This window comes from Sebastes umbrosus, chromosome 8 (genome assembly GCF_015220745.1).
Source record: "Sebastes umbrosus isolate fSebUmb1 chromosome 8, fSebUmb1.pri, whole genome shotgun sequence".
Taxonomy (NCBI): domain Eukaryota; kingdom Metazoa; phylum Chordata; class Actinopteri; order Perciformes; family Sebastidae; genus Sebastes; species Sebastes umbrosus.
Window position 1 is genome coordinate 25,671,170 of NC_051276.1, and position 13,897 is coordinate 25,685,066.

Genomic DNA, 13,897 nt, shown 5'->3' on the forward strand with positions numbered 1-13,897 from the left:
GACATATTTGGGCCAAAAAAGTGAAGAGAAAAGTGAGGATGAAGTCGAGGAAACCTCGAGTATTTACATCACAGCTGGAAGTTTTGCTGTGTGGGTTGGCAAGTTCAGGCCGAGACAAAAACAGTATTTGAAATAGTATTTAAAGTTGTATCTCTGCGAACAGATTTAACACTGGGGAAGTAAAGCAGACAGGAAATACTGCACTCTGGCACTCATCTTGTTTTCTATCAAACTGCGTCCTGAAAAAGGCCCACAAAGTCATACTTTTTAGGAATGAAAGACTGTTTTCCAAACATCAACACTGGAAAAAAAAGAGCATTTTTTTCTAGTCACAAACTTTATAAAACACCAGCTTACACAAAAGGACATTTCTGTCATCAGCAGCCTTTACAATACTAACTTCATGCCATCGTTTCCTTTGCTTTTGCTGACCGAGCCGGGCTGCAGCTTCATGATATAAAAAGACAAAAGTGAAAGAAGATGTGAAGCCACGCACGGTCGACCAACGGTGACAGCGACACCGAGAGAAGCTTAAATTTAGCTCGACAGAAGCGGCGTCGATGCCGCTGTGTACAAATCTGACACTGTGGACGGTAACTGGATTGTTGACGCCACTAATGCCGAAAACCTGTTGAGGAAGCATTAAAAAGACGCAGTGTCGGGTGTGTTTACTGGGTTTAATAAATTACCTTTTTAGCTTAGTAGAAAATGTTAAAAATGTATTCGTTTCATCATTTTGGTGGCACTTTCTATTCAGAGTAAAGGAAGCTCAGCAGTATGAGTGCAAAGCTCCACCCTGTTCAACAACTCTTATCTTTGTGTGACATTTTGGTGCTGAAGGATCAACAACCTTCAATAAGACACTGTACTTTGGGAAAAAAACTCTTCTGTTTCTGTTTAAATGGCTAAAGGTCCCTTTGTGTGAATCGAAAACGAGTAAATAGACTTTTTAGTGAAAACATTTTTAGTAACATTTATTTTTCAGGTCCCATAGTTTGCCAAATTTCCAAGAAATTAACTAATATGTAACTGTAAACTCTTCAAACAGTTCCTGGAAAGGGCAAACTTTTAATTTGGTAATAATTATAGGATAAAAGGAGACTTCTGTGAGCCACCGAGTGCAAAATCGTGGTAACATCGTTCGCCTTGCTCAGAGGCCATCCTTACCACAACAACACTACTTTAGGAGCAACGGAAGTCAGACGGCGACTGGCGTTACCACGGTTTCACACTCTGCGGCTCACGTGACCGCAGTTTCACAAGCGTGTCGGAAAACTACGGTGGCCTTCAAGTAATGTAAAAACATGTAAGGCTCTCTCTAGAGCCAGAGTTTGGTTTGTCCGTTCTGGGCTACTGTAGAAACATGTCGGACTCCGTGAAGAGGACCCGCTCCCTATGTAGATATGAAGGGCTAGTAAGGGTAAGAAATTCTAAGCTAACGAAAACACAAAAGTTCTTAGTTTTTAAGGTGATTATTCACTAATGAAAATATAGTAATGAATACTATATTCCATTTCTTTGATTCAGAGCATTTCCTCATTTCCTGTTAGTATAAAAATGGTAAAATACATTGATTTCTTGTATACTAGCTGCAAAACACAGTATACTGTAGGAATATTAGTATTATAGCTGAAACGATTAGTTGAGTAATTACTTAGACAATCAACTGAAAATTAACCAGCAAAAATTTTGATAATCAAAAAGTGATTTTTAAAGCAAAAATGCCAAAAAGTCACTGGTTCTCACTTAAAAAATGTGAATATTTGCTGGTTTTCTTAGTTTTCTATGGTAATCTTTGGGTTTTGGTTGTCAATAATAATAATAATAATAATAATAATAAAAATAATAATAATAATAATAATAAAAATAATAAAGAGATTAGTGCAGCATTAATTCCAAACATAATGTACCTGCTGGTGTAAAATAGAGATGCTTTTAGTCAGAGCATAGCAGGTCAGCTGAACAGAGTAACATTACAGTAACAGTATCATTAACATTTTAGCGGCTCTTTCAAGGAAATTCCAACAATTCAAAGGAAAGTGTTCATGAATATTTAATGTTGCTGGGTTTTATCATCCCACGCTATCCATTTTATATATATTTATTAACTTTATTTTATCCTTTGGTATTTTTGTTTTTATGATCCCTCTGTTGCTTGTTTCTATGGTTTATGTTGCTGTTTCTGGTTTTTATCTGCTGTTATTTAATGTTTTATTTTTCTGGGAAGTACTTTCAAAACTGTATGAAAAGTGCTATATAAATAAAGTTTATTAATATTATTATTATTATAATTATTACAACAAACAAATAACTGTCTCACTATAGTTAATACCACATTACATAGTTCTTTCCAGGACACTTCTTAGGAAATTATGGGACCTGCAAAATAATGTGTTACTAAAAATGAATCACCAATGAAGAGATTTCTGTTGTTGGATGAATGAAGAAATAACGCTTCCAAGAAGTTAATCTGTACGAACCCACAAATGCATCAACTAAACATGAATGACGTTGTTTCCCCACAGAGCGTCCCATCGTCTCCACACTGACTCTAATAAGATGTTTCATCTCCTGCAGCGACTCCCAAACACTAAACAGAAAACAGATCGATTTCAGCTTTCTGTTTGTTTCTGCCGGTAAAATGTAGTCGTAACGTGAGCCGAGCTTTTGTTTCCTTTTTCCGGTCTGAAATGTAAGCTTTTTCAATTTTAAGACTGTAGACTTAATTGAAATTAATTGTCCTATTAGTGTCAACAAGGCACAGTTCTTCAAATGTTTGGAAAGAACTACTGTTTTTATATAAGAACAAGACTATTTGTGCTCTTTAGGGAGGTAGAAAGCCACAAAGGCACTCTGAAAAATGCTGTTAATTTATTAAACACTAAGCTGAACGGCCCCAAATGTCAAACAGAAGCAAGGAGGGAGATAATATTATATGCAACTGTGACGGATGGAGTAAAGATGGCATGTCCTCAGTTTTCACTTGGATATGAAAAAAGGTCCAAACACGAGGCTGCCACCTTTTTAATCATCCCTTCACGTAGAGTTGATTTTAAAAATGTAGCTTTTCTGTGTTTTAGCTGTAAGATGAGTGAGACTTAAGTGTGCAGTAGAGTAGGAGGGATATTAAATAAGCAGCACAACAAGATTAAGAACAGAATAAAAGCACAGGATTCCTCTTTGGAGCTCAGGACAATCAGCTCTTTCACAACATTCATAGTGGAAGGAAAGGTCAGCTGTACAGGTGTGGAGAGCACAAACACAACATCTGGTTCATACGCCGACTTAATGGAGTGATTAAGGAGCGAGCAGCTGAACGATTGCACTTCATGTTCATTCACACACACGTCCTGTTTCAGGGGAAATCAGACTATCTGACGTTTTGGCGAGGACAGAAAGCCGATCCCGTTCAGTTCAGCGGGAGATGACGGAGCTGATGGAGTTGTACGATGTGCCACCGTTGCAGGCGGGAGGGTAGCCGTTGGCGGCCCCGACCACCGCTTCCATGTTGACCCTGAAAACAGGCGAAGCTTTGAGCAGGAAGTCGGCGGCGTCTCGGCGGCCGAGCTCCCTCAGTTTGGCCATCAGCACGCCCACCGTGCTATCCGCTCGCCCGCTCCACTCCCGCAGCAGCGCCGCCGTCGGGCTGGGCGGCAGCACGGCCTGCTGGGAGTCCGGGTCCGAGTCCAGCTCAGGGGTGCCATTTGGAGTCCCATTGCTGTGTTTGGCCACCAAGTCTGTGAGGCCGAGGTTCATGGCGAGCAGGCACCAGTCTTTCCCCAGAGCGTCAGGAGGGTCCAGCATGCGGCAGAGCTTCCTTCGAGCCAACAGGGGGACGTCTGATATGTGGATGTCCGTTCCCAGAGTCCCCTGCTGGTAAACTTCAGCGCAGCCGAAAGACAGGATGCTGCTGAAGCTCTCTCGGTAGCCGCCCATGGTGTTGGTGAGCGAGTTCTCCCGCTGGACTTGGGCCCGGAAGAAATCTTTGGGTTGGTAGATCATGATGGGGGCGTGGTGCTCCCGCAGCTGCTGAGGACTCAGGTAGTATTTGGCTGTGAGCAGTCCGGGCAGCGTGGAGGCCAGCAGGTTCTCCGTTATGCTACAGGCTGTGTCCAACAGGGTGTAGCACTTGGCCCGCTCTGATTCGTGCCCGCGTACCTGAATCTCCACGCCCTGGCCGTGGTTGACCAGCAGGATCATAGCCTCTACTGCTCCCTGGCTCACCTTGGCTCCGTTGGTCCACAGGTGGATATCGCCATCGAAATCCTCCCCGCCGTCCTCCTCGGGCTTCTGCTGGTGGCTCCATCGACACAGGTTCACCTGCAGTTTGTGAAACAGGCCACAGGGGAACGGGGTCAGGTGCTCCGCGGGGACGAGTCGTACCCCGCCGTAGAGCATCGACTCCTCCTCCTCCTCTTCCGTCCAGGAGCGGTGGAGGCCGTTTGTCTTGATGAGGGCGGGAACATCCACCATGGCGGGGTTGGTGGCGTCGCGGGCGCAGACGTCCATGGCGTCCAGGATCTGCAGCAGCTCGTCCACGTCGCTCTCCGGAGCCAGAGCCTGCACCTCCTCCAGCCTGTAGCGCCCCCTGTAGTGGTGGATGGCCTTGGGCGTCTCCACAGAGAGCAGCTTGGCGAGGACGTTGCTGCAAAGCCAACGAGGCTCCAGCAGGACGACATCCTGCACCGTCTCACTCTGCATGATGTTGATCTGTGGGAAGGAGGGAGGAAATGATGGAGGACAGATAGTAAGAGAGGAAGAGGAAAGGAAACGAGGAGTGAGTTGACAGTAAAATACAAGTCAGAGAAGGTGTGGAGAAAAAGAGTGAAAGGAAGTAATCAGAGGGAAACCAAGAAAAGGTGAATAGAAAGTTAAATGTGGTGAAACATTTTGACAAAGGAAATAGGATCCCCAAAAAAGGATCCAAAGTTGCTGCAATGATAGTGAGATAGGACACACAGTGTGCTTAATTTGAGACAAAAACAGCAAATACATAAGAAAAACACTTTTCAGACCCTTCCTGAGTCATTCTGGTTAATAAACAGAAACAACTTGTTCCTGCTGCAGAGTAATTGTTTACAGATGAAAACAAAGGTTTGGGTTTAACTTATTCATGAACAAATAGTGCACCCTGGTGGTCGTCTGGTGAACTGACAATCAGCTGCTGGATGAGTAAGAACCTTTGATTCAATCTCACAACTACCATCAAACGTAGCATTATAAATCGCTGTCAATCTAATAAAATATTTAATCGCCATTAATCGCATGATTGTCCATAGTTAAGTGCAAATTAATCACACATTTTTTATCTGTTCAAAATGTATATGACATTTGTCAGGTACTTAATACTCTTATCAACATGGGAGTGGGCAAATGCGTCCTTTATGCAAATGTATTTATATATCTATATTGGAAATCAAACAGCTGTCAGTGTGTCACTGTGCTGTCTTGACTATGACTTGCCCAAAACTGCATGTGATTATCATAAAGTGGGCATGTCTGTAAAGGGGAGACTCGTGGGTACCCATAGAACCCATTTTCATTCACAAATCTTGAGGTCAGAGGTCAAAGGACCCCTTTGAAAATGGCCATGACAGTTTTTCCTCGCCAAAATTTAGCGCAAGTTTGGAGCATTATTTAACCTCCTTCACGATAAGCTAGTATGACATCGTTGGCACCAATGGATTCATTAGGTTTTTTAGTTTCATATGATACCAAAATATCAAAGTACGATACTGAATATTTGAAATGGTTTCAATACTAATTTTCCACAGTATCGATACACGAGTACCAGCTGCTCCCTCTTCTCTCCGACAGCGAGTTGACACATACACACCGCTATTTATCTTTTAATAAAAATCTAAAATTGTATGCCCTCAATGTTGCATCAATTTTCCCCCGTAGTATCGAAAATGGTATTGAATATCGATATTTTTCAAGGTATCAAGGTCAAGGTATCGTGACAGCACTCGTTTTCACCCTCCCATAATTATAATGTTATTATCCTGCAGCTACATTCAGTCTGGTTTGAAGCTGATAAAACAAACACGCACCTCCCCCATGCTGTGCAGCTGCAGGGCCAGCGTGCGGAGGTGATCCTGGCTGACCAGAGGGTTGATGTGCTCCTGGACGTCGCTCACAAACTGCTGCCACGACGTCAGCTGGTTGGGTCCGCTCAGCTTCCTCCAGGTCGGCAGGGTGGTCAGCAAGCGCTCCGACAGCAGCGTCATGGGACTACACCTCTGCAGCGATGGAGACGGAGAGGGAGGTAAACATGTGGATTCACTGCATGTTATCATTTCTTAAGATATTAATTAAACTGACAAAACTGAGATTCAGTCGCTTGAATTCAGTATCTTCCCATAAAGATTCTCAGCTGTAGAAATCATGAAACAAATGCTTTTATATGTTTATATCAGATAGAAGAAAGCAGACAGGAGGGTGGGAAAGTTCTTGGCTCCTTCAGATGTACTATGATTTCATAAAAACAACATTATTATTAAGGAAATTGTGTTACTTTCAACCACGTAAAATTTTGTGTTTACTCACAGAGATGATGCTGGCGCGAAGTTCCTGCAGGTGACTCCTCAGCAGCTTCACTTCTTTTGAGTTTGAGCCTCCGGCGTCCATCACAAAGAACTTGTCACTGATCTGCAGGTCGACCCCAAACCTGAAAACAAAAAAAATGCCATTTTAAAAAACTTGAATCTCTTTACAGGAGTACTGAGATACATGAGGGAGCATCCATTGTATACTAAAAAAGGTGGGGAATTGCTACACCTGACGTTTTGAACCGTCAAACATTTGTAATAACATTAATCACAGCGTTATTCAATTTATCTAATTTCAGTACATATGATGTTGAAACAATTGCTGAGGCTCATGGGTACTGTAGTATTTACAGCTATTTGACATAGCAAAAAAAACACTTTACTTTAACTGCTTTAAGTCAGTTTATTGCAGAACCATTTGCCTCTGCATCTAGTTAATAAAATAAAATAAACAACACAATCCCCTCCATGTCCCTCTCGTGTGCTCTGGTTTCAGTCCCAACCTGTTCCTGACTTCCTTGAGCAGAGCCTTCTCCTTGTCGTAGGTGAACTCTCCAGAAAAAGCTCTGGGGACGTCAGCGAGGTCGGCGTGCGTCGCCACCAGAACGACCTCGAGAGGCTGCTGGACCCGACCTCCGAAGGCTGGAGGAAGACAGGAAACACACACACATACACACACTGTTAATGTCCATTTTGATATTAAAGAAAAAGGTATTTTGAAAAGACAAATTTTCTGTAAAGCGATCTATTATTGAGATTCAAGACAATAATGAATGTCCTGCTTGTTTTTTTTTTTTACCTCAGTTGCAGTAAAATCACTTTTTTTCTGCACGTAAATCTGGTGATAACCTTAACTAATTGAGTGTATCTTAGGATGAATAGGATACATTAAAACATTTGATTGTCCATTGTAAAAGTATGACTTGTCCTCACAGATGTTTTCCTGTGGCAGGTTGAGGGCTTTCAGCAGGTTCAGCCAGTAGGTGATGTGGCCCAGCTGGGTCTCGTACGGCTCCTCCAGGCTGAACAGGACCAGGTGGATCGCTGTGGTGTCGTTGGCTGCAAAATAGTCGTAGGAGCAGTAATAGACCGGGTTCCCCGAAAACTCCCACACGCTGAACTCCCCGACGCCTACAGAGAAGGAAATATAAGACGTGTTAATATGGCGAGTTCTCTTTATTCAAAGTATTTCCTGTATAATGTTCCAGTTTTGATTATATGGAAGCGTCTGTGGGTCTCACCGTGGATGTTACCGTGCTGGATGTCGATGGCCTTTGTGGCCTGGTCGTCAGCCGTGGACAGAGCGTTGGTGACGGGGGAGAAGACCTCCAGGACTCCTTTAGTCAGGCTGGGCTCAAACATCATGCTGCGACTCCGCACGCTCACATTCTCACAGCCCGGGTACAGGTTGGAAATGCTCGCCGACACTAAACACACAGAAGAAGGAGGGGATGGAAACTGTTCATCAATGTCTGCAGCAGGGCCAGATTTAAAAGAACAATATATTTTGATTATATATTGGCTTTTATTAAAAAAATGTTTTGCATCAGAAGCAGCATTTCAACCTTGATTCAATGCATCTTTTATTTTGGGTTAAATGGGTTCTATGGGTACCCACGAGTCTCCCCTTTACAGACATGCCCACTTTATGATAATCACATGCAGTTTGGGGCAAGTCATAGTCAGGTCAGCACACTGACACACTGACAGCTGTTGTTGCCTGTTGGGCTGCAGTTTGCCATGTTATGATTCTCAGCATATCTTTTATACTAAATGCAGTACCTGTGAGGGTTTCTGGACAATATTTGTCACTGTTTTGTGTTGTTAATTGATTCACAATAATAAATATATACATACATTTGCATAAAGCAAGCATATTTGCCAACTCCCATGTTGATAAGAGTATTAAATACTTGAAAAATCTATACATTTTGAACGGATAAAAAATCATGTCGTGATTACATATTTTAGATTGATTGATAGATTGGCAGCCCTAGTTGAAATATTTCAGATTATTACAATCTGTACAAAGAACAAACTGTCCTCATGACTCCTACTCTCAACTAGAATAAACAGATCTGCATCCACAGTCTTATTTTTCACCCAGTAACTTCACACTTGCAAACACATGGTGGTGCTATTTTATTGCAAATAAATCCACAATGCAGACATAACATTTGGATTTCCTGCACACTCTGTAGAACCACACCTATAGTTTGTTTACTGTGGTCGAAAAATGCTGCAGTTTTTTATTTGTTTCGGTCCATACTGCCTCATTTTGACATAACCATACAAAGATACTGGTCTAGGAAAAGCTTTCCGTGCATGAGGAATTACTGCAAACGGATTTCAACATCAGATTGTTGTTTCTTGCAGCCAGATCGCAGTCCTAAACAATCAGCTAAACAAACGCGAAAAGAGAAAACTTGCTTGATTAGTTTCAGACCTGATTGGTGTGAATGCATCCTGTGACAAAACATCTATAAAAGCGTGTTGAGGGGGCAGTATGTGTGATGAAGATTAGGATCTTGAACCTGTGATATTCAGCTGTTTGTTGTTTTAACAGCAATCACACCGGCAACAATGCTGCACTGTCACGTCAAAAAACAAACATAACATTCTCCAAACCCCCCCAAAAAGAAGCTTTTCTTGTTCTCTGATCACTGCAACTTAGCTGAACTAGGTTTTTCTTCAGGAAAAGTCTCTTGTGTGATTCATGTAAAAACTATAGACTGTATATAAGAAGTGGACGTAGTCACCGTGACGTCACTCATTGGTTTGTGGACTGCCGTTTTGAAGCCTAAAGTTCGTCGTTTTGGCCGTCGCCATCATGGTTATTTGCAACCAGAAGTGACACGAGAGGGTGGAGCTAAGTACAACCGAACGCTGAATAAAACATTTTTAGGCAACAAAAAAGGTTATAATTAACTTTCATGAACTGAAAACTCACTGTGAAAGGGTTAAAATTGCGGACAACACGGACAACTCCAAGACCGGAAAACGCTGTGGTAGCGACCTGTCAATCACAAGGTAGCCACGCCCTAAAGCATCCCCTGCTTTATGGTCTATTTGACTCTAAATGGGACCATAATTTACTAAATGAACATCATGCTGTATTGAAGTAGACTTGAAACTAGTGATTGAGACCATAAACTCATGTTTACAATGTTTACTGAGGTAATAAATCAAGTGAGAAGTAGGCTCATTTTCTCATAGACTTCTATACAATCAGACTTCTTTTTGCAACCGGAGAAGTCGCCCCCTGCTGGCTGTTAGAAAGAATGCAAGTTTAAGGCACTTCTGCATTGGCTTCACTTTTCAGACCCAAGAGTTACCCGCTGGTAAAAACGCTGTAAAATGACAGCATCAAATGACCAAATGTCAACTCAAGTCAAGGACTCTGACTTGTTGTTTTGAGACATTTCTACATAAGCAATAAAAAAAGTTAGAAAAATGTTACGGTGCATGAAAAAATGGACTTGATGTCATATTGGTTTTCTGGTTTTAGGTCAGGCAGTGTTTTTTTAATAATAAAAGCTGCTGAAGGTTTGGACTTCAGGGATGTAAACATGCTCATACAGTATGTCTGTGTCAACACCTTCTCTCTTTATGACAGGACTGAGCGTCTCACAAGAAAGGGCGATTTATAAGGAGCTGTATTCACACAACCTCTCTTCTTTACAGAATACTAAAGTGAATGAATAAAAGAAGATCAGTCCTACTCAATTAACTGAAGCATGAACAACCTGAAATCAATGCAGAGTGCAGAACACTTTCAGATGTCATATTGAGTTTTGTGGCTAACAGCATCATAAAGCTACAAATATTGACACAAGACGAAGGTAAATATGCCTTTAACGTGCCACACTTTGACTTTCGACAGGCTTACAAAAGAACAAAATTGATGCTTGACCTTAAAAAAGAAATCTAAAAACTAGACGAACGGACATTGTGACGGCCACTTGTTCCCTCTCAGCTCTGCTTCTTTGTGTTTCTCTGTGGACTCATGTCACGTATCGCTGCAGGTATAACACAGAGTCAATAAAGGCCGTGACTGAATTCAGCCGGAATTGAAAGAAAACGAAGAAAAAGAAGCTCTTTCAACCCCTCAGCAGCTCTGACAGAGGCTGCAGATTTCCAGATAGTATAGAGGATGGGATCGGTAACACTATACGGCTCACGTAACCCACCATTATCTGAGCGAGCATCACGTCTGTCTGGGAGGTAATGGCTCTGAGCGCCGCAAAATAGAGCGGTTAAAGCAAACACAATGGCATGTATGTGTGTGTGTGTGAGGGAGGGCAGATAGAGTGCAAATACAGAGAGATTGAAACAAAATGTGTGTTTTGTACACTACACTGAATCAGGGAGTTCTACCACACACCTGCAGGCCTGAGAACAGGAGCAGTAATGACTGTTTCTACTTTCAGATTCCAGTTAGGGATGTGGTGATATCAAAATACCTGCTGCATGTAATGATGGATGTCTGAAAAGGGGAACTAGCATTAAATGAACACTGCTAGAGCACTGACTAGAATGGCAAATTAGTTCTTCTGGCCTGTTTTGGCAGAATAAATCATTCTGGTCCTCGGCAGGTGAAAGCTTAATCTTGTGAAGGATTATCTCAGCTTCAGCGGAGCCGTCTGTCACCTACCGGCAGGTTTGGAGTTGACGGGGGAGTTGGGGTGGCGGGTGGTGTTGGTCATGCGTGTCCTCTTCCTCCTGAAGAAGCTGCGCAGGATGCCACATTTCAGAGACTCCAGCAGGGTGCTCTTCCCGGCTCCGGAGTGTCCGAACAGCTTCAGCTTGATCCTGGGCTGGACGGTTTGAGTTGGCCGCAGCTGCTGGATGTAGCTCAGTTTGTGGTTGTCCTGGCGACCCCAAAAGAAAACACCACAGAGGAAGAAAAGGATTCATTAAAAACCTCTGACAGGTCAGGTCACACTGAGATACACGTTTATCTACTGTATGACAAGGACTCCCAAATGTTTTCATTTCAAAGAACCCCAAAAATCAGACGACAGACTTCCACTTATCAGATTTTGTTCCACATACTTCTTTTTGAGAAAAGTTGAAACACAACAGTCACAGTAGCGCTTGCAGAACACCTCGTATTTCATGTTCGAACAACTAACAACAGTCTGTAAACAGCTGTGAAATTTGAGATTGGTAAAGTGCACTGGAGGCGAAATACTTTCTGAGTTTTTATCTAAAAATTTAAATTTCCACAACTGATGTAGAAAAGAGAAGAACAGAGTAGAAGAGAACGGAGACCTTTGGATGCTGCTGCAGTGTTTATTGACGCATGTGAATGCTGCAAATATTTGAACATTGCATGGTTATTATAGGATTTGCGGTTTTGGGGTCGAGCTGCGGAACTAATTGGTCATTTGTGATTAGTACGGTATTGCATATCTCGGTGCTGAGTGGGTCCGAGATGAGATCCGTCCAGAACTCTGATACAGACTATTACTACAAATGCAATTTGGAGACAGTCAGTCTGTCTAATGAAGGCAAACGTGCCCCAAAAACTAAAAAGAATCTTTTTCTGTTAAAAAGTGATACCTAAGTAGTGAAACACCTTAGTGTAAAGGGAGTACACATGCTCCTTTCTATATATATACTGGTGAAACTAACATGTGTTGTACAATGTGTCTAACAGTGTTGTGCTTTAGACACTGAACTAACCTTACACCCTGCATGACATTAAAAATAAAAACAACACACACAACGGGAACACTATTTAAATTAATCTGCACCTGTCTGTTATGTGTTATGGTTGTCACATATCTGAATATCTGACAATAATGTATGTTAAGTGTAAACCATCATCACATGAATTACTTGTATTTTTTTACATTAAAATTAAACTCTATTTTGGGGTCGATTCTCTCATTATTATTTGGATCCACCCACTAATCTAACAAAGTTTATGTGTGTAAAAACATAAAGCACGCTGTACAGTCAGATACATAAAACAATGAAAGACATTTTCTGTGATTCTGCCAATCCAACCGATAACATTTGTTAACATGAAAGACACTTTTTAAACCATCCGATAGATGAGTCACACATCAGAAGAGGCTTCAAACACTGAGAGTGGTTGTGTGGGATATGAAAAGCTCTCCCTACTCCCACCCGGGTCATGTTAACACATTCAATAAATAAACTTTCCATGTGCTATTCACATCTGAGCAGAATACAACTTAACTACGTTTTCTCTTTTTAAAGTTAGAGGAACAGGAGTGTGTTTTTTTTCTCCTCTCTGGGTTCTCGAGAAGTCAAAAACTGGCATCAACGAGCCAAAGTGTCTTAAATTAGCCCAGCATATGCAGAGGATGACTGTTTTCACAGTTGCTGCTGTCATGTTTTCACGCTCTGCTCCGAATCTCAGCAGGTTTTCTGGAAAAATGGATTAGAGGAGTAACATTTAGCTTTAGGTGTTCTGGTGGATGTGACGCGGGTCGAACTGGGAACACTGGAGTTAACTCCCTGTACTGTTCACCTCTGGAGCAAATAGTTTAGAGTTTAGACAAGCTGAATGTCATGTGACTAGAGGGGTTGAGTCCGGTCGGGTTGAAGTGCCTTTGAGCAAGACGCTGAAGCCAAACCAGTTCTTTCAATATGCTTCAAGTCAGTCAAAAGGCTAAAATGTAACAAAAAAGTATTAGTTTTGAAGCTTATTTCTATAATGTTACCTAAGCTGTAACACTTTCTAATAACCATCATTTATAAATGGTAAATTGATTAATTAATAATTAAACTAAATTAACTTTATCCTTAGTTAATAGTTATTTTACTGTTGCAACTGATGATTATAATACTTTGTTAAATGGTTAATAAATACTTTGTAAAGCATCTATAAACATTATTTAGATAGATAGTTAATACTTTGTCAATGGTTAATAATTGGTTTATGGTCCATCTATCTATGTAATATTTACAGATGTTTTACAAACAATTTCTTAAAAGTTTACAAATCATTTTGTAATCATTAACCAATACTTAATATAGTATATCAAATGTTATAATGTGTGCAACAATAAACTGTTAATAAATAGTTTACTAATGTAATCAGAATGTAATTGTTATCATCTCTTATCAGCTATGATACAATATAGAATTTATAAACTAATTATGTCATATTAAACAAACTAATGATAAAATAACAGAAATTATAGCATTCTAATAATTAGTAAACATTATTAATTATCATTTCATTGTTGACAGTAAATTAACTATTGACTAAGTTTAATTAACTATCAATTTACCATTTATAAATGATGGTTATTATAAAGTGTTACTTTTTTAAAGCTAAAAACCTGTTAGTTTCTGTATCATTTATC

The 13,897-nt window shown here is 41.1% G+C and overlaps 1 protein-coding gene across 5 annotated transcripts in view; it reads right to left on the reverse strand.

The window, feature by feature from the left end:
• Positions 1-2,432: 2,432 nt before the first annotated feature.
• Positions 2,433-13,897, reverse strand: part of dapk1 (death-associated protein kinase 1) — an 83,343-nt gene continuing 71,878 nt past the window's right edge. For all 5 annotated transcript variants that reach the window (XM_037776846.1, XM_037776847.1, XM_037776844.1 and 2 more), the window contains 7 exons: positions 11,206-11,422; positions 7,793-7,978; positions 7,485-7,682; positions 7,055-7,193; positions 6,550-6,670; positions 6,054-6,242; positions 2,433-4,710 (listed from right to left, as the gene is read on the reverse strand). In XM_037776846.1, coding sequence (XP_037632774.1) covers positions 3,415-4,710; positions 6,054-6,242; positions 6,550-6,670; positions 7,055-7,193; positions 7,485-7,682; positions 7,793-7,978; positions 11,206-11,422 — 2,346 coding nt within the window. In that variant the 3' untranslated portion in view covers positions 2,433-3,414. The remainder of the gene's footprint in view (positions 4,711-6,053; positions 6,243-6,549; positions 6,671-7,054; positions 7,194-7,484; positions 7,683-7,792; positions 7,979-11,205; positions 11,423-13,897) is intronic.